Source organism: Xylocopa sonorina, chromosome 6 (assembly GCF_050948175.1).
Source record: "Xylocopa sonorina isolate GNS202 chromosome 6, iyXylSono1_principal, whole genome shotgun sequence".
In the NCBI taxonomy this organism is placed as follows: Eukaryota; Metazoa; Arthropoda; class Insecta; order Hymenoptera; family Apidae; genus Xylocopa; species Xylocopa sonorina.
In genome coordinates, this window is record NC_135198.1 from 10601516 (window position 1) to 10625809 (window position 24294).

Genomic DNA, 24294 nt, shown 5'->3' on the forward strand with positions numbered 1-24294 from the left:
GTAATAAATACCTTTCATACATTTTTATTTATATTATATTAATTTTTTGATAATATCTAAAACTATTTGACATAAATTGATAATACTATGAAAAACAATCAAAAAATTATATGAACCTTTTATACATGTGAAAGAAGTATTTTTTCATTCCGAAAGAAATTTTTACACTCTACAAATTAGAAATTATTATAAAAATTGACTCATATAAAAGTTTCTGATTTGACTACATACTATTAATGTCTCGTATCGAACTAGTCAGTAAATATATTAATTATTTTATAAAATTTGTATTTTATACGTATTTATACCGGAATAACGAATCTTAAATAAGGTAAATATTCTAAATACTTAATATTCGATTACTCATGATCTAGCTACAATCTTATGTATAAGATAGTCTTACGCCTGATTCACTTGAAGCAAATAGGACATTTCCGGTTTGGGTGTAGCAGCAACTTCTACGTAGTTAGGTGAGAACGATTTTACTCCAGTTAAAACTAAATTTTGGAATTTTCCAACAAGATATCACAAGAAAATTAGTACTAAGGTAATAAAAGTAAAGTTTAAAAAATGTTTGATTGCAGATGGCAGATTAACAGGAAGATATTTACGGATTTTGGACAATCTTGTAGCGTTTGCTGATGCGTAGTCTATTTTCGTCAGAACATAGGGCCACATCGTTTTCGTGTATAGGAAATGTTAAATTTCTCATACACTTCTGTGAACATTTATTTTCCATAAAAAGGATTTAATTGTTAATCAAATGTGAGTGGCTTTTCTGTCGTTCAAAAAAGCCGAAGTATCTTTTTTATTTTTTATTTTAAATAGTTCGTAGTCTGATACTATCTATTCGTTAGATTATTATCGTATAATTTTGCTCATATTTCGTAATGAACAAAATAAAAATAGGTATAAATTTGTACAGAAATGTTTGAGGCTTAAAACAAGGTGGAATAACTATAATGTATTGGTGACACAAGTTGATGGACGAATTTGTCGGTTTTTTATAATAGAAATTGCATGCGAGGTATTTATTATATTTCAAACTTGCACGAGTGATAATTGAATGCTACTGAAACATTATTAAAAGTGTTAGTGATTGCATAATCTTACAAAAATATTGGCAAAGTTTTAATATAGCGTAAATGGACGATCATGGTGTGCTATAAATAGTAGTTGCTCGGTGATGTCAAGTGTTGGGGTGGGGTCGCTACAATTATTGGTTGACGTTAGAGGGGATTTGAAACGTGATTGGTTGGTTGTGTAACCATTCTGGATGGGATATGCGTGAAAGTACTGCGCAGAAGGAGATCCGCCAGTTGCTCATCGAGTGATCACCGTTGACCGAAGAGCTTACATTTCGCATTAATAGTTTTTCCATTCGTAGCTTTTGTTCCTTAATTTTTAATATTTAAAGTTATATCTCTTTTATAGAAAAATGAGAGAGGAATATTGAAAGCGCAATTAAAATAGAAAAAATTCGGCATAGAAATCCTTTCAATTGGCATTTGCGATTTGTGAGGTAGATGATTCATATAGTACGATGAAAGGGCGATGAGAATAGTAAAACGATTCAAGAATTTTATATTTGCGAATAATTGTCGGTGAAAATTAGGATATTTAAGTTTAGGTAATAATCTTTGGAGAAGTAATTTGGTACTCGTTGAAAAGTAATTTATTCATTATATTTTATGTTCGTGAGAGATTGAACAATATGGCGGTGTACACGTACACTTAGCCTTGAAAAAATACGCTACGTTTGCACATTAAAAAAAACGAATATCTTTGTGTTTTATTACAGATTTACGACATGAACCTATGTTTGTACTTCGATATGCGTTAAATCATCAAGAATATCATCAAAATGGTAAGTCAAGTTATTAGAATCAGTTACTTTCTCTTTGCTTCGTAAATTTTTTGAGAGAGGGCGCCATATGCGATGAATTACAACAGACAAAATGGAAGGGGACGGCGGCAGGATCAATAACCTTAGCGCATATGACCTCGTATCCTATTTCTGGTATTGCCAACTTTTAATGGCCGTATAACATGAACGCGTAGATATTACAATGAGATCTTTTCTAAATCAAACCTTATATTACGGATATTACTGAATAATATTGAATAAGAAAATGGGAAAGGTAAATGCGCTTTCGTTTTTGTTATAAATACTATATGTGATATTTCTTTTAATATTGTAATTATTTACTGTTGTGATTATATTTTATTGTAGGCAAACTAGCAATTTGTAAATTTATAAATTAATTTAAATTCTTATTGCTAAATTTGATAGCCTATTATAATTTTATTGTTTAAAATCATTTGAAAAAGAACGTTTGACTAATTGAATTGATTTTAACTTTAAAAAATTCAGTCCTTTTGATATTATCATACATAACCTTTGTTTGAGTTTACACACCTACACATAAGAATACATGTATATATAATGTTTTGCATGTACTTTTTCAGCCACGTATAGATCCTCTATCTTTACTGAAATGTCTTAGTGTTTTATTGGGGCCAACTGGAGGTATTAAAAGTAGAGAAGAGGTTCATCGGTTGGCTAATTTAATGACAAAGTTTTCAAAGAAGCTTGTTTCAAAATGCATTTACATACAAATATTAAAAACTACAAACACTGATTTACTTAGCCAGTGAGTATATCTTTTAAAATAAATTATTTAAGTGTTAATTATAAAATAATGTAACTTTTGAAATATTATATGGTCAAATTTTATGTATTGCATACTGGTATACACAAGTAGTTACAATTTGTTGTATAGTTGTGTGAGATATTAATCGTATGCTAAAGTAAAAGAAAAATAAGAACTTTAAACCATTGGGCAGTTTGTTTCTTAAACTGTACACACTGATGAAAGTTCCACAACATATCAATTTAATATATTTCTAAAGTAAACAATTTGAGACATAATGGCTCGTAATATGAACAATTTGTCATTTTTACTCTGTGTAGATTTATGGGTGCTGGAGGATGGAATCTCATTCATATGTGGCTTACAGATGGTATTCTTGCAAAAAATTGGGCTCTTATTCAAGAACTTTTGGAACTTTTATTATTATGCCCAGTAGATATAGAAAGATTAAAGAGCAACAATTGTCCAAAGTTGATAAAAGGTTTATCAAAAGAAGGCAGCCATCAAGGTGTTAGAGTGTTAGCTAGTCGATTGGTTGAACAGTGGTTAAAGATAGTGAAAGGAGAGGCTGCACCAAATTCTGTGCCTGCACAAATCATGACTATACCAGCACAACAACAACAGTATTCCATTCATTGTGGTATTCAACAAGTCTCTGATAGTACAGAAAATGCGACAGTTCAGGTGCAAGATCTGCAATTTATTTCAAACTCTACGCCGACTATTGCTGCATCTCATATTCAGCAACAACAGCCGCAAGAACAACAGCAAGTACAGGAGCGGACAACTGTACAATCTTTACAATTGCAAGTTGTCAGTAAACCACAACAGGTGCAATTGTCATCACAGCAATCAAAAAAGCCAGCTTTTGTCGTGGTATCTACATCTTCGCAATCTGCAGTTCCTGTGTATAAAATTACAATTCGTGAAGGCAAACAAATTCTTACTAAAGTGGAGACAGATGCTGCTAATATAAATAGTGTTTTAAATGCAAATAGTACAAACATAGACGTTAATGGAGATATTGTGGACGATACTCTTCCTGTGAAACAGACTTCCGAGGAAGTAGTGTCTACGGAACTTAGTGATGGTGTAGTCAGTGGTCAAGATTGTGAATCAGACCTTGCACAATCTGAACAATTAGACCAGACTTCGAGTGAAGTGAAACAAACTGTAGTAGACTCTATAGACAGTCCTGACACGGAAAGTAAAAATAAGGAAAACAAAGACATTAAAGAACTTAAAGACAATGGTAGTAGTGAAAGTAGTAAATCTAGTAATAAGGAAAATCGGGATTCTTCTAAAAAAGATGAGAAGAAGTCTAGTAGTTCAGATAAGAAGGTTCATCATAGTTCATCTTCATCCTCCAAAAGTTCTTCTAAACATACCTCAAGTTCCAGTTCACATCGTTCTAGTTCTACATCTTACAAGTCTAGTAGTCATCGATCTGGTTCTAGTAGTAGTAGCAGTAGTACTTCAAAAAGTTCTAGTTCCAAGGACAAGTCTTCCAAGGACAAGGAAAAACATCATTCATCTAGTAAGCATAGTTCTAGTAAAAATAAATCTGACAAAGAACGAGAAAAAGAGAAGCAGAAGAAGGATCAAGCAGAAAAGGACAAAGCAACATTAGAGAAGGTTCAAGGGTTGGCACTTAGTTCAAAATTTGGGAAAATACCTAAGAAAAAATCCGAAGAGGAAAAATCGGGGGATGTGGCCGTCAGAAAATCGTCAACGGATTCTCGGGATAGTTCTAAGGAGAATAAGTCTGACTCAAAGAAAGTTGCAATACCAGAAAAGAAGAATATTTCTATTTCTATTGAGAGTAGGAAGAATTCTCAAGATTCCACAACGCGGCCAAAGACTGTGAAAACATTTAACTCTAAATTCAGATCGACAGGTTTGGAAGAAGAAGTGAAACCTCCACCGCCAAGATCAGCGAAGAAACCAAATACCATCATTGACAAAAAAGTCATACCACAGAAATTACCTGCTTTGAAAAGACCATCTCCACTTAGAGAAGCTATTCCATCAACAGATAAACGAGCTAAACTATCATTGGATTCACCAACCACACCTCCAAGTGAAGAAAAGAAGGGAGGCATCAAATTAATACCACCAAAACCAAAACGTAAGTATTACACAGTGTCCAAAATATTTTACTTACAAGTTTCTTTTCTTTACAAGTATTATGTATATATTTATTTTTTCAACAAAGTAACTTCAATTCTTTAGGGAGAAAGGTATAAACTATTTAAAAATTTTATACAATACTAATGTTCAAAGACTGGATAGTTTGCATTCAAACAATTGAATGAATTATATATTTTATAAATATGTTTTTTATGAATTTTAGCCACTATTAAAATTACATATTTTATTGAAAATGGCTTAACATTGATGAAATTATCTTTTTATTTATGTTGTATTATTCTTGCTTTGCAAAATTTCTTATTTTTTTAAGATATAAAAATAAAAGAAATAATGTTAAATGTTTTATATACTACATATTTAATATTACATGTATTGTGAAATAATTTCAAGCTTAAAATTATGTTATTAATTATATGGTAAACTTATTCTGCATAAAAAGATCTATGACAGAAATTAAAAAAGCAAGAAAACTACTAATGTGATTAACTTCAACTGGATATAACTGGTCTTTGGACACTAGCTTCTTCTATTGTACGTGCTATTACTAACTTCATAATATTGAGTTTGCAGGTGGTTGGCTCCAGGAGAAATACGAGCAAACTATATACTTACATACTTTACGTATTAATGTTCACGAACATTAATGTTTTTCTACTTTGATAAAATTTGCACAAATTTCTTATTTATTGTATTAACTCGCAGTTTTTTCCAGGCATATCATTTTTGTTTATACTAGTATACATTAGAATCCTACGCTACTTTCTTAAAAGTTATTAAAGTATTATAGAAGGTAAAAGAAAACCTGTATCAATCGACCCACGTGGAAGTAGATCGAGTGGATCCATTGGCGGATCTATGCTTTCCTCGATATTTAAACGTCACGTTAGAAGAACGAAGATCTCTAGGATCGTCTCTTTCAGCATCGATTTATTTCCTATATTAAGAAGATTCAGCAGGTAATCTTCGATAAAGTTTTAATTAAATCGTACGTATGAAATGATTGAAAGCTAAGTGCCATATAGTAAAAAAAACTAGAGTCGAGTATATATTTTAATAAGTAATACATTAAAAGTAACCGTGCAATTTATCCTCTTTTCAAATAATCGGATAGTAGAAAGAAAGGTGTTGTATATCGTTTTAATTTTCGGGGTGTGTGTTTTACCGTTCTCCGATGAACGATACACCGAAAGAAGTCACCACGGATATTACTTATCTACCTAGGTAAGGAAACAAACCAAGTCTTGTCTCTGTCCATACTTCTTCCCTTGTACATGTACACCCTATTAAGCATTTAAATAAATTGATCAGAAATCTGGAAATATTTAACTCTTGGGTTTCTGCTATACATCTTGCTCACTGAATGCTTGATAAAGCAAACACTCAAACCGTGAGCCTATCCAGATTTCCATCCTCTCGGTGACTAATCGCACAAACTAAAAGTGCAAATCAAGCCTGGACTCTTAAAATGGTGTCACGCATTAAAACAAATTTGCTCAACTTGTGAGACAATAGTAGTAAAACTATAATACTTAAAAACATATTGTAATAGTGTACATATTTTATATTACCGATATGCGATTAAATAGGCTTTTTATTAGTTGCATTTTATATATTTATTTCAGATAATTTTTAGATAATGACAGATCTACATATTAATTTAATACATAGTTTCACAAAAGTTGATCATAACATCTAATACCGTGACACTATTTCGAGCGTCGCTACGCGAAGGAAAAATTCTTGTGGGCTGCTATTTTTTCAAATTTGTATCATTCTTTAGTTTACAGTGGATTTGGAGAATAATTCGAATGTCCGAATACGTTCGTGCGTTCATCAGAGAGAATTGAAATTTGAATTGGGCACATAGTTCCCAAGATATCCTTATAAAAGCGAGAAAGATTAAGAAGAGAGAGAGAAAGAGAGAGAGAGGGGGAGAGAGGGAGTGAGAAAAATGGAGAGAGAGAGAGGGAGAGAGAGAGAGAGAGAGGGGTCGAACGTGAACGTATGAGAGAGAGGGAGAAAGTAAGAAAGCGAGAGACAAAACGAAAGAGCGAAACAGATAGTGAGATAGCGTAAATAGTGTGTATGGACGAATAAATGGAGAATCGAGAGAAATGTAGCATGGCATTCGAAGGAAATCCGTTTAGAAAAAACAGAGTGCGGAATTTCGGGGAACGAAAGCACTTCCGAAAATGCATGAAATACAACGCTGCGTATCGACTCGACGTCTTCGAACAAGCTGCCCCTTAGGATCAGCGGGCCTCTTCTTACGACAAATAATCGTCTATTTGCAATAACAACGTCGACATGGCGAAGAAGTCTTCTTCCTTGCCAGTAATCGCGGGTTAAGAATCGAGAAAAAAGAACGTAACTGGAACGAGAGAAAAAGCTATAATGAAGAAGACAGAGAAAGATGAAACGCGAACGTTTATATTGTGCTTGTCATGATGAATACAAACAACCTGTCATCTGTTTATAGTACCATTCTCTCTCAAGTTTATTATGCGTCAGGACCGCGTTTATATATTCTCTTGAGTAAAATAGTTTTAATTGTGCTAAAGAAAAAATTACAAAGTAGGCGCATCTTTATGTATTTGTATCTTTCCGCATAAGAATAATTCACCTTGATTTGCAATAGTATTTTCAATTAATTCTAGAGATTGCTTCTCTTTCGGTTATAAAGCAGTTTGCTTCGCAGTTCGCAGTAAAAAAGTAATAAGAGCGATTAATTCTTTTATCCAAGTATTTGTTAGAAAGAAAGAAGAAAACATTTCATTCGATTCAATTGAATAATGAACAATTAAGTATGATGGGAAAGATGAGTTTTGAAAACTGTCTATTTGAATTAGACGCGTGAAAGAGTATGGGCGGGAGTTACGACGGAGTTGCGCAACAGCGCGTTTCTTGGTGTGCTCGGTAGCGAATATTGAGACCGATGTTTTTGCGATGGCCTTTATACCGACACTCTTGTGCGGCCAGATTCTGTTTCTCGTAGCAGAGTTGCATTACGGTTTCATAGTATATTAACCATTCAACATATTTAGACCCGCGCCATTCGTGAACGATGTCCGTCATGTGGCATCTACCACGATTTGTGTTTGAATTTGAAACGAAGATCCAATGAAAAAATAAAATCTATAATAGCTTATTGCAATTATTCAAGATATTAAAAAATTCTAATGCCATTTGTCTATCGGAATATATTATTCCTTTTTTTTATATTAAAAATATACCTTTATCCGTTATAAAGAAGAGTATGCGTTTTTTTTTTGCAATTTCCAATATTCGATACATTGCATTAATGGAAAATAACTTGATACTTTAATTTAATATAGTTACAGTTAATTTAATACGGATAAATATAACTTGATTATATGTTGCTCAATATTTTAAATTATTTCTCATTACGTTTATATTGTTACGAATATTCATTCGTTTGTTTGAGTCATTAAATTTGATAGATTTAGTTTCATTTAAAGAATATTAGTTATTTTTCAAATCTTATGAAAATGACAAGAGTAAAATATTTATATATTTATGTTAAAGATCAACTCTCACCGTGGGCGGATTGCGTAAAATTCTAATAATTACTTTAGACGATACATTAATTTGTACTGTTCGACAGAAAGAATACTTATGAGTGGAACGAAATGTTAAAGAAAATGCGTCTCGATTGTTACGTGCAAGATAGTATTGCTAAGAGTACGCTTACGCTCAAAAACGTTTTTAAAATGAAGTAAACGATTCTTGAGGATGAATCAAAGGTTTATGGAAATAAAATTGGAGCCGTATAATTAAAACCCGCATATTATTCCCCAGTTTACTATTATCACTTTCACGGAACGTTCTGAAAACATTTATATTATCATCAATACGACTCATTATCAATTTGACATATCTTTTTTATATTTTCTTGCGTGTATAAAGATACTTTTGTTACTACACATTAATCGAATTTATATTTGTTTGCATGGACGTGGAAAAAGTTTAATATAGGATATTTTTTGAAACCGTTCAATGTTAAATTTTTATATTATATGATGAGTAATTTTAGATATTCGAATTTGAATTGAAAATATTTGAATATTGTGAATAAGATTACAAAAAGTCTTTGCTTCTGTTTGACAAATATTAACATTAATAATAATATTAGAATGAGACCTTTTAATCCAAATAGAATACCTTCTCAGTATCAAATTATTTCTTGCATTATTTTACTTAATTATATTTAAATATAGATTGGAAAAAAAATATATATAAGGAAATATTTCCAACGTTATTTAAATTAATGTTTAGACTTTCAAATTTCTACACTTTTACGAAGTTTAGGTATTTTAATAATGGTCCTAATGCTCACGCACTTAGTTTCTGTTTTATATTTCGTTTGGAATCTTGAGTAAATGAAGAATAAGCTAATATAATGTAATCAGTTATGATCAATTGATAAATTTTATTGATTCGTTTATCTACCAGAGATCGTTGAACACTAAAACGGCTATTTCTGATTATAATTAAAGTTGTGCAATAGCATAATTTAATTGAATATTGTTGCTTAGTGTATAGCGTACTAAACATAGAATTATTTTAGAGTACGTTTAGTATTTTTTTCATATTAACTAACAGATTTCAATATTTGAACTCTTTTTAGCACCATATTAAAATAAACCATTTTTTGTTTATTTTTTACTAAGAGACAACAACTAACTGTATTTTTCTTGCAGACTCAATGCGGATATCTTTTTGGATTGATGCGTCATAAAACATTTGTTAAACTGTTATTTAGTTTCAGCTCCATCGGAGAACGGGAATTGAACTTTTATCTTTACGGGATTTTATAAAATTACAAGTTTCTTCTTTTTCAGGATGATACAGTGTGCATAATTACAAGAATGGAAATTTTAGTAGTGAAATGAAGCCAATATTTATTTTGCAGTACATTTATATTTTGTTAAATTCTAGATACATAAATGTTACATTTCAGGGATATATTATATTACATTATTAAGATAGTTTTAAACCTTTCTCCCAATTAAAAGTATTTTATTTCGTAATTTAATAAACTTTATAAGGTGCAATTCCTTTTTCTTCTTGTTGCTTCCTTTTAACTATAAATATTTATTGTTTTTTTGTAGCAATGGTTTTGCAAGAAAGCGATATGTTCATGGATGCTTTAACTGCGTCGACGAAAAGTAAAGAACTTCCGAGGAAGAGAAAGCGGAGAACGTCCATCACGAAAGATGGTCCCACAGAAGCTAAGAAACAGGAAACTATCAGTAGTGATAATCGTGATGTTACTCCACCACCCACCTCACCACAAAGTGCCGATGAAAAATCACCAGTAGTTATCAAGCCTAACTTTAAGGTATACATACGAAAAAAATCATAAAATGATTAAAATGAATATACTTTTGTTTGTGCATGAATAAGTAAATATTTTGTACAGTTTTATCAAGATACATTGGAGACAGATGAAGATAAGGAACAAAAAGAGAAAGAAAATTCGGACGAAGACGTCAAGAAAGACAAGGAAGAGATATCGGACGATCAAAAAGAAAATAGGATATTCAAAGCAGATGATGATGATACTGGGAGTAACAGTAAGTTATTTTAAATTATTTTTAAATTATATTTGAATTAATACTTTCTTGGCAAATGTTTTATTTTTAAAATATCACATGAAAATATCTTATCACATTTTAGCGCCTACACCGGAAGATGATGTGGAAGAAAAGGAATCAATTTCGCCGGAAGATACATCTCTGTCCGAATCAACGAAGAAAGAAAATGTTGGTTCTTATCCAGAGATACGATACGTTGACGGGTTAAGAAGTGTTTTGTTACTTCAGAAGCGTAAAGGACCGAAAAAAATATTAAAATGGAAAACAGATCTGGAATCGGTGCGTTACTTCGAGCTAGACGAAACGGAAAGGGTGAACGTGACAAAAACTTTCACTGATATGAAACAGATGGAGAAGCAAAACGAAAGGGAAGCATTCCAAATGGCCAGAAAATTAAGTGAGTAATTGAAATGTAATCCTTCGTGTTATTTCAAGTATTAAAAATGTGCGATTTTATAAACGATTTGTACTAATTTATTTTTTCAGGCAATGAAGATTTAATGGAAGAGAGAACAAGGTGGAAACCTTTAATTCCAATCGACCTACCGCCGCCTTTAGTAGAGCCTGGCAAAGATAGTAGAGAGAAGGATATACAGTACGCTCGGGAGAAAGGAATACTGCAAGCACTCTACTTCAACCGAAGCATGTACGTATATATTATTCGTGTCCTTTATCGTTCTTTATTCTTTAATAGAGTAAAGTTTGATGACGCATGTTGAGACACGCAGATATTTATAACTTATATGTTTGCGCGAAAAATGATGTACATGCTAAATGAAAGATAGGAATTCTGAACCATTGGACAATTTACTATATAAATTGTACACACTGATGCGAGTTCCACAATATATACTTACATAAAATATATTTTATTAAGTGGATGACTACGTTATTTTATACATGTATATTTTTACTAACAGGATTCCAGACTCTGCAGCGGAACCCGACGAAGAACGTCACCATGTATATAGCGAACCTAAAATCATTCCTTTGGATGATCTCACAGGAAATAAAGAAAGTGAAAAAGACTTTACTTCCATGCCATGGCCAGAACCGAAACCTCAGTTGCAACCTCAGACGCCGCCAGTTCCCAACTTTCATTATCCATCATTTCCTCATAATCAACAGCCAGTAATGGCACCCATGGGCCCTCAAGCTTCAATGGGTCCAATGCCTCAAATGCCTCAGCAAATGATGGGACCTACTCATATGGGTCCGATGGGTCCGGAAATGGGAGGTCCGATGTCTGCTGGAGGTGGCGGTTGGAGAACTGGGGATGGAAAGGTTGTTGTACCCGATGGAATGGCGATGAATCCGATGGGAAATATGCCACCGAATGCATTTCCACCAGGAATGGAAGGCGGGCCGATGGTGCCACCTGGAATGATGGGGCCACCACCGATGTACAATCAGCAACAAGAAGGATATGGAATGATGGGTCCAGAGGATATGGGATTCAATAATATGAATCCCAACAATTTCCAAGGGCCTCCCGGTCCCATGTACGGTCCTGGTCCAAACTTTCAAGGACCCAGAGGTGGTGGTCCAATGCATGGTAGAGGTAGAGGTGTTCCCGGACCTGGTTGGTACAGAGGTGGTGGGGGGCCTCCTGGAAGAGGTGGTTGGAGGGGCGGCGGTGGTGGGTGGCGCGGGAGTGGAAAACAACCGCCTGTGTGCCGGCAATTTTCAAAGAATGGTTATTGTCGTGTTGGCGACAAATGTCAGTATTTACATCCTGGTGTGAATTGTCCACCATTTTGAAAAAAATCGTAATATTGAATTTGTTTGGAATTTCTGCAGTAGCATGACACATAAATGTTCATTCTGTTTGACATGAATCAACAAGAATGAACGATACCCTGGCCTGAAATGAATTAAATCGTATTCGACACAAGCTCACCGTTAGCTGAGACAATTAATCGTAATGTGCAATTTTCTATTTAATAATGCAAAGAATCAAGCACATGATATCTGTATACTAATATTTTCACAAGATTCGAATGATATTCGATGATTTCCAACGTCTTTGCATCTATTGTGTAATACAAGAAATTAATATTATAAAGAGATAGCGCGATAAATTTATTTTTGCGAATAATGCCCGCATAATTTCAAGGTCGACTACTACTTTAAGTCTAAAAGTAAAAGTGAAATAGAAATAGGTTTATCAGCTGCTGGACAGCAAGAGATACCTACATGTTACTTTTTATTATGATTTCGGAAAGAAACATTTTAAAAAGGAAAGTCTGAAAAAAGTCGAAAATACTTTTATTTATCTATTCTGAGAATATGCCAGAAATATGGAATGTCATGTGAAATAAAGTCTCGATTAATATGTCTTCCGTTACATTTGCGATTTGCAGACAGTTGCCACTGCCGAAAATATGATTGATGCAAATATGAGAACGAGGGCGTTTGCAAGTTTTTTAATCTCTCATTGGCATGACGTTATAGTGATTTCGAACTGTATGACGCTAAGTGAGCGGAAAGTGCAAACTCCGGATTTAGGAGAAGCATTTGTCTTTCAGATTACCAGATGGGTGTCAATGGCTTTCTACTAATGAATATTATGTAATTAAAATACTATTATAAATGATTTAAGCGTAATATACAACGGAACATTGTAACACCGAAAGTTCAAATAACAAGTTAAATAACTTTTTATTAAATTAAGATATATATCTTACACTTAGTCACGTTTTGTAGATTGATTGTAAATATCATAATTGTATCATTTTGTATAAAATGTCGCTAGCTCTAATCACAAGAGACTGTTTTAGGCTTAAATGATATACATAATGTAAAAAAAGGCAACAATTTTTAGTAAAAATGTGAACGTATGATTTGAAGTAGTTAGTGAAAACGTGACCTAGCATTTATAGAGCACATTTTTACTTGAAAGTTTCCGAGTATGTGCTCCATGAAATAGATCACTTATATACTATTAATGTGTAAAATACTTTTTATGACTTAAGGGTAGTGGTTATTTTTTTGTATATGATTGATCGTTATGTTTGTATATAACATTGATTGTTGTATAAGAGCTGCTTGATGGAATACACGAGTCATACCTATTTTCTAAAATATGTTACATTATTATATCTATTGAAAGTCTACCTTTACAATCTTCTTAAATTTTATTACTCTTCTCTCCTTATTTTTAAATATTTCATTCTTAAATATTTCTTCTTCTGCCTATTTTTATACGAGCAAACACTATTTTTATATTTATAGTTATTATTTTTATTAAAATTATACATTTGTTATAAAGTGTTAATAGTTATATCTTTAAACAATGATTAATAATATAACATTCATCAGCAACACAATGTATTATATATAAAGTTCAATTAAAAGATGACATATCAATATTAAATATACATTTATTACACGTGTATTTAAATATGTTTAATACAGGGTGATTCACTACTTGTGTGATAAATTTTTACAGCTGATACTACATCTTAAAAGCAAGAAAAAAGTTCATATACACCTAGATCCGATTTGTAAAAATGGCAGAGAAAATTGGGGTTTATGTTTTTTTCAGGGAAACAGCAGTTTCACTGATATTATCGATTGTATCTTCCAAACAGTAAGTCCTAAAAGAAATTCCTATTTAAGTAATTATTCTTACATGTGGAGGGCAGAAAATTTCAGAAAAACTTCTTTATTCATTAAACCTTCTGATAATATAACGAGTTTTTTTATTTCGCCGCACGGAAGCAAAGAAATTTTGTATGAAATGGTGAAAACCGCAGGTGAACTGTATATGCATTTACAGGACTCGAATGGTTCATTTCATTTTTTATCCTAAACACGGCTTTCCACAGAAAATTTTTAACGACTAATCTTATTACCAATTTTAATTTTACAACCAATTTTACTAAATGGAAATAAAGGGTGCTGCAACTCCGCAGTGTTCATATGTGGGCCATTCCTGTCACTCAACAGACCCAATACTCTGTATCCCGGCCCAACCCAGAGATTTCCTCACCCCTATAGGGCTCCCTTGAGTGACAGATATGGTTTCTTAAGTTTAATATTTGTGGCCATGGCTATTCCCCCCGCTTGCCAAAACCGGTGAGAAAACCATCTTTTTCCGTCGAATTATGGACTTCCCAGTTCCAGCTTCGTGCTGTTTCGTTCCAGTAGGTATACCTACAAGAATCTACATCAAAGACTCCACTCCAAATAAGACCTAGGTTTATGTGAACTTTTTATTTGCTTTCCAGGTGTAGTATCAGCTGTATTAATTACAGAATTTTAGAGTACTGCTGATTAAATAAAGGAATTGCTTAATTTTCATTGAATAGAAAGAGTAAGATAAATTATATCTCTCACTTCAAAGGTAAGAGAGAGAGAAAGATATATAAGAAAGGTATAAGAAAGAGTGAGACAGATGGTACTGACTCTACTCTAGAACCCGTGGCGCCATCTCTGTGAAAAGTGCTCAAACTGTTCGCTCAGCGTTATCGACAGCGAAGTAAACTACTGAGAACTACTAGCGCCATCTCTACGGAATGTACTGAAACTAATTACCGACCTAGTTTCAGTACCTTCCGTAGAGATGGCGCTAGTAGTTCTCAGTAGTTTACTTCACTGTCGATAATGCTGAGCGAACAGTTTGAGCGCTTTTCACAGAGATGGCGCCACGGGTTCTAGAATAGGGTCAGTACCATCTGTCTCACTCTTTCTTATAGCTTTCTTATATATCTTTCTCTCTCTCTTACCTTTGAAGTGAGAGATATAATTTATCTTACTCTTTCTATTCAATGAAAATTAAGCAATTCCTTTATTTAATCAGCAGTACTCTAAAATTCTGTAATTAAGATGGGAGAGAGTAACAGAGAGAAGGAAAGAGAAGCGGAAACGAAGTCAAGAAAGCAATAGATGTGTAATAACGGGCATTTTAATGAATTTGGTAGTAAAATTGAAATGCTAATCATACAACAAATCATACAACATTACATTTTTAATTTAACATCAGTCAAACCTTATTTGAATTGTTGAGGCGGGGGACCAAAGATACTCCCACTTTGTTTACTAGCAGTTCTAGAAGGTGCAAATCCAAGCATTTTCTGGATATTCTACAATCATACATAAATTCATTAGAATACAACTAACAAGAAAAGAATTACAGTATAAATTTACCTGTCTGATACTCATAGTGCATAGTATGTACAGAAAAATAAATGAACACTCTGTATAATCATCTCCTGGAAGGTTTCTATGCGATAAACCTTGTATCCAACTAATTGGTACAAAAGGTAACCTTGCAACAACTCTGCCATCAAAAATACTATTAAACATACTTAGGAGAGCTGTAAATGCAAATCCAATAGCAAACATTGATTTCATTTTTACAAGAGACAAATCTCTATTGTTATTCTTAAGCCTTTCTTCTTCGCGTTCAATCTTCTTCTTTTGTTGCTTATCTAATGAATCTCCATGTGCCTCTTTCCTTTTTTCCACTAAAATTAGAACGATTTCAAGTATTGAAAATGGTTTTTTTAAAAAAAGACATTTAAACAATGGATGTTCTTTGAGTTCAATCATTAGATAAAATCTTACATTTTTTACTTTGTTTTTCCACTTCAGCTTTTAATTTTTGATATTTCTCTGTTCTATAAACCATCAACCATGTTAAGCCTGTGAATAATATCATATAAAAGTTATTTAGAAAAGCATAATATGCAAGTAAGGAGAATGTATAACCTTAAAGTTGAAACAACAACAACAATCAAAATTAACCCTTACCTTCTCCTAATAAAGCTGTACAAATACTAATAAATACAATTAAAATAGTATCTACCCACATATCAACAGAAAAAATTCGCCAAATACCGTTGAAATTATTTAAACATACAATCAGTACGTTAAAAATATGTAACCACTTCCTATACCTTATAGGACATGAATGATAGTATGAATTGTTGTGTGTGAATGGGTGTTAAATTAATATTTATTATATACCTTTTATTAATACGTGCACGTGTGTGGATTTTACAGATACAAATGAAATATCCTTTTGCGCATAAAATTGGGTAAATATTAAACGATTGATAAGCGTATTTATGTGTTTAAAAAAAAAAAACTAAGGGTGTGATTACATTACAAAATCTTTTTATTTCACAATAAATATTTTTTCTATTCTTTAATTTAACTTTATCCCGAGTTGCCACCTTTTTCATCTACTTTTTATAATTATATCGGTAAACACAGTATTATCTTTAACGCATATAAATGTAGAAATACAATATATGTACATGCAACGTGATAAAGTTACAAATGCTTTTAATATAAAGCACCTCGTGTGGGTACATACGTACAAAAGATCTTAAGGTTTTAAAAATTATAAGTTAACTTAAAATACTGTTACTACCCTACTATTGAAAATTATTATACGTACTGAAATAAATGTTGCACTCTTTGCCGTTGATATTGCATACCTGATATGCATCACATAATACTTTTGGTCGCGTAAAGAGTTTTACTGAACACACACGTTCACGTAAATTTATGTAGATAAAAAAATAATCTGTATTATTTAATAGGGTTCTACTAAAATCCTAAATAATGTATGAGGTTTGTCATAAATATTACGCTTGTGTTATTGTTATCAATCGTTAAAACCATCCACTTTTGTGTCCAACTGATCGGCTTGGTTATTTTTCAGGCATTTTCTTAACTCAAAACCTAAGGCAGCGCCTAATGGTGGTGGAACTGCATTGCCAATTTGACGATGTTTATCAAGTATGCTACCATAAAAACGGAAAGAGTCTGGAAAACCTTGCGATCTGGCACATTCCCTTACACTTACAACTCTGGTTTGCTCTGGATGTAGAACACGGCCCTAAAGTTAAGTAATGGAATTAAAAAATTTGTGGACAACATTTTAAATGCAATTATTATAATACGTACTTGTTTACCCATAGGTTCAGGATTAGTAATAGTGGTACCAAAAAATCCGTCCCATTCCAATCTACCATACAAGCCTGCCCAATGATTATGACGTCTTCCAGTATGAGGCAGACACCATGGAATCAATGTATTATACTGTCTATCCATAGGATCGCACATTCTACCAGCACTGCAACTACACACGCCACGAAGTGCTCCGGTGGAACTCCTTCCTGCTTTCTTGTCGTGGTGAGTATATTCTCTACAACAGAACAATATTAGTAATCCATTTTGCCAATAACTATTACTAAATTAAAACGCCTGGAAAATGATTTTTATATAACATCTACAGACTTACAGTACTTTCGAGTAAGTTCCGTCGCTTAAACGCACTGCAATATTTGGTAAATCACGCCAATCAGATCCGCTGGCAGTCGGGATATGCGCTATTCGCGCCTCAACTAATGGTGCCATATCTTTGCAAATATGATCCCGTAATATCGCATCAGGCTCTTTAGATCTTACCTATAAGTAAATATGAAGGTAGTTAAGGGAAGTTATGTCGGTAGCAAGAACGGTCATTAATTATCAAACATTTTTTTTACTTTTCTTTGAAAATGAGATATTGGTTCGTCACCATAAGCCATTTCTTCCTGGTTGCATCCGTTACGAATATTAGGTAAATCATACATTGCATCGCGCACACTGATCGTTCTGTAGGGTGCCGACTCGGACCAATCACAGTTAGATGAATACTGCAAAATATTAATATGTGACGAAAACGCTATAAAATTTACGTATATAAAAAGATAAGTAGAGTAATTGTCCTACTTTTTTATTGTCGACAATAACGCTTAATTGACATGCCCGTTTGCTGAACACATGAGTTGGTTCGGGATATTTTGGAAGCACTTCTCCAGGCGCAGCAGCCAATATTATTAATCTACAAACAAATAAGTAAGGAATTAATACAATAATGCGTATAAAATATTTAATTGCAATTTAAATATTCCGTACCTCCTTCTTGTTTGCGGGATACCATAATTTCCAGCTTGCAGAATACCAAAAGTACATTGGTAACCCATTCGTACTAGGCATCTTAATGTTAATTTGAGTACCATGCTTCTTTTAAAAGATACAAAGTTTCTAACATTTTCCATAACAAAGAATTTTGGTCTATAGTAATCACAATAAGACAAACATGACACTACTAAAGAATTCTTAAATAACGAGTACTGCCGCGAGTTAAAACGGTTCATGCCACTGAAACCTTGACACGGTGGCCCACCACATAATAACTCTACTTCTCCTTTCTGAGGTAAACGTTGTCCACTATTATCATATAGTTCATTCTACGCGACGATTAAAAAAAAATATATTATACATTCATACACATATCGCATTTTCAACTTTAAATAGACTTTTGTATCGTTGGTTGAACTTACTTTCATAACTTTTCGTAAAAGTACATTGCAATCTTCACAAAATACCGTTGTCTCAGGATTATTGAGTCGGTATGCACACGCAGCTGGTTCGTCTTTCTCAATTGCCCATCGATTATCTACTATACCAGCTTGACGTAATCCTTCAGATAATCCTGTATGATATAAATTTTAATTTGAGTAAATTTTGAATTGCATAGGCGATTATAAATTATATGCTTTATACTGACCACCGCAACCAGCAAAAACATCTAGAGTTCTCAATTTTTTGGGCACATCGCAATAATCTACAGGCTTATCGATTATTTTCTTATCGTTACTGTCTAATTTTTTACTTTTACACTTTGCTTTTCCTTTCCCTTTTCCAGTGCCACATTTTCCAATGTTCGTAGCACGATACGGTGGATCGACGAACGTCTTTTCTAATGCGTTATATGCTTGAGAAAAATAGAAACGGTTCGGACCTGCGGCAGTCCATTCCTCTACGGATTGATTTAAATTTTCTGAATAGATTAGATAACATTTTCCAGCTACATCCGAAAATTTAACATCACAAACTGGAATGATCGAATTAAAAATATTTATCAATCGATTCACATTAACTTAATTTACCAATCGCTTTTAATAATACTTTACCTTCATCACTCCAATATACCATATTAAGATCGACTTGTTGCATTAATGTAAGCCCTTTGTGTGTATTTTCCGGACGATACATTTTATTAATTTTAATCCATATATCCGATGATGCGACCAATTGATTATTAGTTTTTGCATAGATCGAGTTTATATAACCAATATGAAAGGGTTCTGGTGTATCATAATTCGATCCTTTCACATGATCTGATGATTTTCTGTAATATTCAGGATACATATCCTCATCCGCTTTTCCCTTCTTTACTTTCGGAGAAAGATGATAAGTAGACGTATATTTATATTTTATAGCCCCCGGCATTAAAAACACAGCAGATCCAACTCTAAATTCTTCGTTCTTATATTTTACCATACCGTACGTTACTTCTTTGCTACTTTTTTCCTCTTCTCGATCGAAGACTTTCGGCGTATAATAACATTGTAGCGCAGTAAAACGTACACAGGCGGGACAGAATCGATGGCTAATTTCTTTTCGCGGGCATACAGGATCTACAGAAGGATCTTCAAAGCGAGCCGTTTCTGGGGTATATTTTTTTTGATAAAAAAATGTTTTCCCATTTTTATTTTGCATTTCATCTTCTGGCGATATGTCTGCATTTCCTGAAATATGTATAAATCAATCGATGCTCAAAAGTATCATAATGTGATATTACCATGAATACATATAGTATAGTTACCTAATTCATTCCAATTTTTTGGGCTAGTCTTATAGATTACAGTAGCTTTAGATTTGATCGAGGTAAATGGTACATTATCGCATTCATCGAGTAAGAATAGTTCTAAAGGATCTGATGTTTCACCAAGTACAGTATCGCTGCCTCTTCTAAACCAGTTGGCGTGGCATAATTTCGCACCAGTTTTATCTTCCCACATATAGATAACTTTAGCTATTTGTAACGGTACAGTAGGATCGTTCGATTCAATCAAGACATAATCATTTGCTTGTATTTCTTCGTCAACAACCATAACAGATTTATAAAATGTTCTTCGTCCATCACTTATAATAGGTTCACCTATCCATGCTATTTCTTTCTCTACATGCTTGAACTCTTTCAGTATCATTTTCTGAGTAATTTTTGTATTTTCTATTAGTGCATCATTGAGATCGTCATCTTCTTGATCTGAATCATCGGCTTCCTATAATTAGTAAAATATATTAGAAAAATATTGGATAAAAATCGGTAAAAATCTGTATTAATCATTTTACTTGTATAGCCATATTTGGGCATCTTCTTCTATTACAAGCTTGCTTACTTCTTCCAGACCCACCAAATTTAATCATATCTTTACAAGCTGTACATATTCCACAATCTGGCTGTTGGCAAGTTTCACATACTCCGCATCTGTGTCTTTTAGGTCCCTATGTAGCGATACATTATATTAATACGTTAATAACATTTCACAGAAAAAATTTGATTACATACCGATATTTCTTTATCATTATTATTAGCTATCTGGTCTGAGAAAAATGTCTCGAACATATTATTAACTAATTTCGTGGTTGTAGCTTTTGTCCAAGTGATTTTTTTACTCTTTTGATCCCTAGGTTGTGTTCTACGTAATGCAATTCTTTTGTTTAATGTTACACCAGCGAGTGTTACTAGCGCTCGCATACAGGGACTTGTAATTAACAAAGGATCTTCTGGTCTTGCTGCTGCATCAAAAGAAATAACTTGGTCGCAGATAAATTGTGCGTACCGTAATAAAGAATCTTCTGTAAATCTAGACAATCCTTTTGGTGGAACTACAGTCTGAAAATAGTAGACTTTGATAAAAATTGCATTGGAAAATAAAGTATCTTATGTTGCTTAAAATATTTCAAGAAATTACTTGTAATTTATTTAACAAATCCTCATAAGTAGGATTGATCTCATCCAGCAGGAATTCTATAACGATTTTGCTCATATAAATTTTTTCCTTTACAGACTCCATAAATGGTGTGTATGCCTCAGCAGGTTCCATTAATATATATTCTCCAAATGCTGTAGTAAATCCTACAAGTGCTAATTCACCACCGTCAAATCCTGACACCCACCATTCATTTATTGGTCCCATATCTTTTGTAGGCACACCTCCCTCTGGACACGAGTTTTCTTCATAAATAGGTTTCATATAACCAGAAAAATAAAGTACTACATTTTTTTCAATCAGGCCAGTATCAAAAGAACACAAATGCCCATTCTTATCATAAACACTATAAACAGAAAAGAATAAAATAATATGTAAAATGAAATATAATAGAAAAACATTTATGTTTTGATGTTTCTTATCATAAGGAATGGGTACCAGAAGTGTGTTATTTTATTTTGTGGCCTTTCATCACCCTCATGGACCATGATTTCTTCTCCTGTGAACAAAGATAATCTAGGATCCGTTAATGCAATCATCTCTTCCACTGCGCCGTTCGGGTGGCCTGGATATATTTTTATGTCTATGCTTGTTAGCTTTTGACAACAATATTCACATTTCTGATGAACACTAATAGGTTTTAGGTGTGATACTTTGGACTCGTCTGTATTTGTTATATCATTCTCAGTTTTAGTCTTCTTAGGAATATTGCTTTCAGACTCATTGCTTGGGTCTGACTGTGTGTCCTTTAATTCTAGGACAGATCTGCTATCACACATTAGATCTTCTTCTACTGATAACATAGGGGCTTTTGCCTCTAACTCTTCAGTTCCATTACTTCTCCTTTTCACAGACTTCTTTGACTTTTGTTTTTGCTTCTGCGACAGCCCATTTTTAGTTACGTCTCCATTGATTTTACTCAAGCTAGATTTAGGATCTATACTAATATATTTTCCGCTACGAAGCTTCTTCTTATCATTATTGTCTTCTTGAAGTATCATAGTGTCAGTCTCTGACAAATTAATATTAAATTTAGTCTCTGTATCGTTTAGATCGTTTTAAGGAAACATTTATAACTTACCTATATTTTTACTTTCCTCGGCAAGATGATCATTCAACGGTATTTCCTCTTCCTTCGCATTACTTTCAGTGTTTATTTGTTTCTCCTTCTCGTAAGTTTCAGCGTTCGGTACGATAGCGGATATCATGTTGGATAAAATCGATTATTTCTATTGAATTTTCCTATAGAAATTATCGCTCTCTTTCACCTCGTAAAAAATGAAGTTCTTACATGTAATTTGGAAGGAGCGTAATATCGGTATATGTATGTACTCGTGTTTTTAGAAATGATTACAAATGAACACGTTTTTTCATAGTTTCACAGCTGAATAGCAACACACATAAAGCATAAGCCATGTAACGCTAACGGTTTGTACCGCCAAAATCTTTCAAAGCCTATTCACATGAGAATACTCGATAGCAAATAGACAAAAGTGTCCCAGTTGTTTCCTTTATATACCTATTTATTTAACTTTATACATTTTGTTAATTCGTCTTTTACGTTCCGTTGTGTGTTTATTAATACGCACTTTAGTAAATCACTTTATTTAACTAAAATGTTATTTTCCGCGTTTTCGTTTACTTATTTGAAGATTACGTAGAGTGATTTATAGTATGGTTGGTAATTTCAACAAGTTAATTTATAAATTTATTTCATGTTGATGTTAAAGTAACTAATGAAAATTGAATTTAGATTAATACCTTTATTGCAGAGAATATGATGTTATAAAAATGTTACATATTGGAATAATATGATTAACATAAAATTCAGTTTTCTCTTGTAAATACAAAGATAACCTACAATACTCTGAAAGCGACGTGCAATACACTCGGTAAGTAGAAGTTATTTATTTGTAAATTAGAATTTTAAGTTAAATGATCGATATAGAAACAGTATAAACATATGGGTATGATAACTGAATAATTTTTATATAAACAATTTTTATATAAACAATTTTCAATAAACTTGATATTGTACGTTCCAATCTTTACACGTTAATGTTTAACATTTCAGCTGTATGCCATTATATTATTATCAAATATATAGATACGCGTTAAAAGAATACAATGGAAGAAACAAATCTAACCGATGAGCAAAAAAAGTTTTTGGAAGAGTGTGAAAACGAATTTAAAGATAGATATACAGAGAAAGACAGCGAGTTTATGAAAATAAAGGACGCGCAGTTAAAAAAACCACCGATCCTTGATGGCTGGTATCCTAGTAGACGAAATTATAATCGTAATTACAGATCATATCGTGCTAAATGATTATTTTTATTTACATATTTACAAATTTGTTCCACGCTTAAATGGATCGACTAGTAATTTTATTTGATACAATAAAGAATTATTTGATTGCACGATATGATTTTCTATACAAATTGAATTTTTATCTGTCGTATGTATGACGCTTTATGAACTATTTTTACCAACTACTATATACAAATATTACTAGAATTATTTCTTATGTTAACCACAAACTGTTTTAGAACTAAGCTTAAACTATTTTATCCTAATTTGTTTACCCTGGTTGAACCTAGATGGCATGACGTAACTATTTTGGCGCTGGTCGCCACAGACGCCATAACAGTTGTTGTTAACTGTGTGGTGATGAATCTGTGTGAATCTCTCGCGCGCCTAATTGCACCTTAAATGAATTACCCTGTATGCTGCATAAAAACAGAAATAATCAGCTGTTACATTAGTAGGTGTGAAACACGTGTTTCTTTTGTCTACATCATATGTGATTAAATTTGACTCAACAAACAAAAGATGCGTTGTACGTTAGCGATACGTTCGGAGTTAGGCGTATTAAATAAAAATTAAAATTTTTTATTTATGAAATAATTATATTGAACCGCTCCATGCACACTTGAATGAGTTAAAAGAGTGAATTAATATGCATGTTTTACATGAAGTTAATCAGACAGTGATTTATTATCCAATTATACGTTAATGTGACTTAAT

At 32.8% G+C, this 24294-nt stretch overlaps 4 protein-coding genes across 8 annotated transcripts; 2 read left to right on the forward strand and 2 right to left on the reverse strand.

Moving 5' to 3' along the window:
• The first annotated feature begins 369 nt into the window (after positions 1-369).
• Pnuts (Phosphatase 1 nuclear targeting subunit) lies at positions 370-13544 on the forward strand. Of its 4 annotated transcripts, XM_076896105.1 has the most exons (11): positions 370-470; positions 585-765; positions 926-1630; positions 1802-1867; positions 2470-2654; positions 2975-4782; positions 9938-10167; positions 10249-10402; positions 10506-10820; positions 10910-11069; positions 11344-13544. In XM_076896105.1, the coding sequence occupies exons 4-11, from the start codon at positions 1865-1867 to the stop codon at positions 12182-12184; spliced, it is 3696 nt and encodes a 1231-aa protein (XP_076752220.1). In that variant the 5' UTR covers positions 370-470; positions 585-765; positions 926-1630; positions 1802-1864; the 3' UTR covers positions 12185-13544. The 4 variants fall into 4 exon arrangements, with proteins under 4 accessions (XP_076752220.1, XP_076752219.1, XP_076752221.1 ...); XM_076896104.1 differs by lacking the exon at positions 926-1630; XM_076896106.1 differs by lacking the exons at positions 370-470; positions 585-765; positions 926-1630 and adding an exon at positions 471-547.
• A 1826-nt stretch (positions 13545-15370) lies between these two features.
• On the reverse strand, positions 15371-16509 carry LOC143424976 (calcium load-activated calcium channel). Of its 2 annotated transcripts, none has more exons than XM_076897398.1 (4): positions 16397-16509; positions 15995-16072; positions 15575-15894; positions 15371-15510 (listed from the first exon to the last, which is right to left on the reverse strand). In XM_076897398.1, the coding sequence occupies exons 2-4, from the start codon at positions 16056-16058 to the stop codon at positions 15418-15420; spliced, it is 477 nt and encodes a 158-aa protein (XP_076753513.1). In that variant the 5' UTR covers positions 16059-16072; positions 16397-16509; the 3' UTR covers positions 15371-15417. The 2 variants fall into 2 exon arrangements, with proteins under 2 accessions (XP_076753513.1, XP_076753514.1); XM_076897399.1 differs by lacking the exon at positions 16397-16509 and adding an exon at positions 16181-16353.
• Positions 16510-16513: 4 nt separating this feature from the next.
• Positions 16514-22791, reverse strand: LOC143424975 (DNA (cytosine-5)-methyltransferase PliMCI). The gene is made up of 15 exons (XM_076897397.1): positions 22349-22791; positions 21706-22279; positions 21250-21613; positions 20844-21170; positions 20627-20779; positions 20097-20556; positions 19402-20019; positions 18996-19322; positions 18769-18920; positions 18341-18675; positions 18155-18266; positions 17929-18078; positions 17682-17848; positions 17345-17585; positions 16514-17276 (listed from the first exon to the last, which is right to left on the reverse strand). Exons 1-15 carry the CDS (start codon positions 22473-22475, stop codon positions 17043-17045), a joined length of 4341 nt encoding a protein of 1446 aa, XP_076753512.1. The 5' UTR covers positions 22476-22791; the 3' UTR covers positions 16514-17042.
• Positions 22792-22806: 15 nt separating this feature from the next.
• Positions 22807-23688, forward strand: LOC143424977 (uncharacterized). Its single transcript, XM_076897400.1, has 3 exons — positions 22807-22944; positions 23040-23159; positions 23342-23688. The coding sequence occupies exon 3, from the start codon at positions 23395-23397 to the stop codon at positions 23593-23595; it is 201 nt and encodes a 66-aa protein (XP_076753515.1). The 5' UTR covers positions 22807-22944; positions 23040-23159; positions 23342-23394; the 3' UTR covers positions 23596-23688.
• Positions 23689-24294: the final 606 nt, after the last annotated feature.

What these genes read in the sequence shown, in the direction of transcription:
- Pnuts (XM_076896103.1), top strand. An exon ending in AACACTGATTTACTTAGCCA is followed by an intron (nt 2,655 to 2,974) that starts GTGAGTATATCT and finishes TACTCTGTGTAG; the next exon opens with ATTTATGGGTGCTGGAGGAT. An exon ending in CTCTACTTCAACCGAAGCAT is followed by an intron (nt 11,070 to 11,343) that starts GTACGTATATAT and finishes TTTTACTAACAG; the next exon opens with GATTCCAGACTCTGCAGCGG.
- LOC143424976 (XM_076897399.1), bottom strand. Translation starts at nt 16,241, where the DNA reads ATGTGGGTAGATACTATTTTAATTGTATTTATTAGTATTTGTACAGCT. An exon ending in TACAGCTTTATTAGGAGAAG is followed by an intron (nt 16,073 to 16,180) that starts GTAAGGGTTAAT and finishes TATTATTCACAG; the next exon opens with GCTTAACATGGTTGATGGTT. An exon ending in GCACTATGAGTATCAGACAG is followed by an intron (nt 15,511 to 15,574) that starts GTAAATTTATAC and finishes GTATGATTGTAG; the next exon opens with AATATCCAGAAAATGCTTGG.
- LOC143424975 (XM_076897397.1), bottom strand. Translation starts at nt 22,475, where the DNA reads ATGATATCCGCTATCGTACCGAACGCTGAAACTTACGAGAAGGAGAAA. An exon ending in ATTTGTTAAATAAATTACAA is followed by an intron (nt 21,171 to 21,249) that starts GTAATTTCTTGA and finishes TACTATTTTCAG; the next exon opens with ACTGTAGTTCCACCAAAAGG. An exon ending in TTTTACGAAAAGTTATGAAA is followed by an intron (nt 18,676 to 18,768) that starts GTAAGTTCAACC and finishes ATCGTCGCGTAG; the next exon opens with AATGAACTATATGATAATAG.
- LOC143424977 (XM_076897400.1), top strand. Translation starts at nt 23,395, where the DNA reads ATGGAAGAAACAAATCTAACCGATGAGCAAAAAAAGTTTTTGGAAGAG.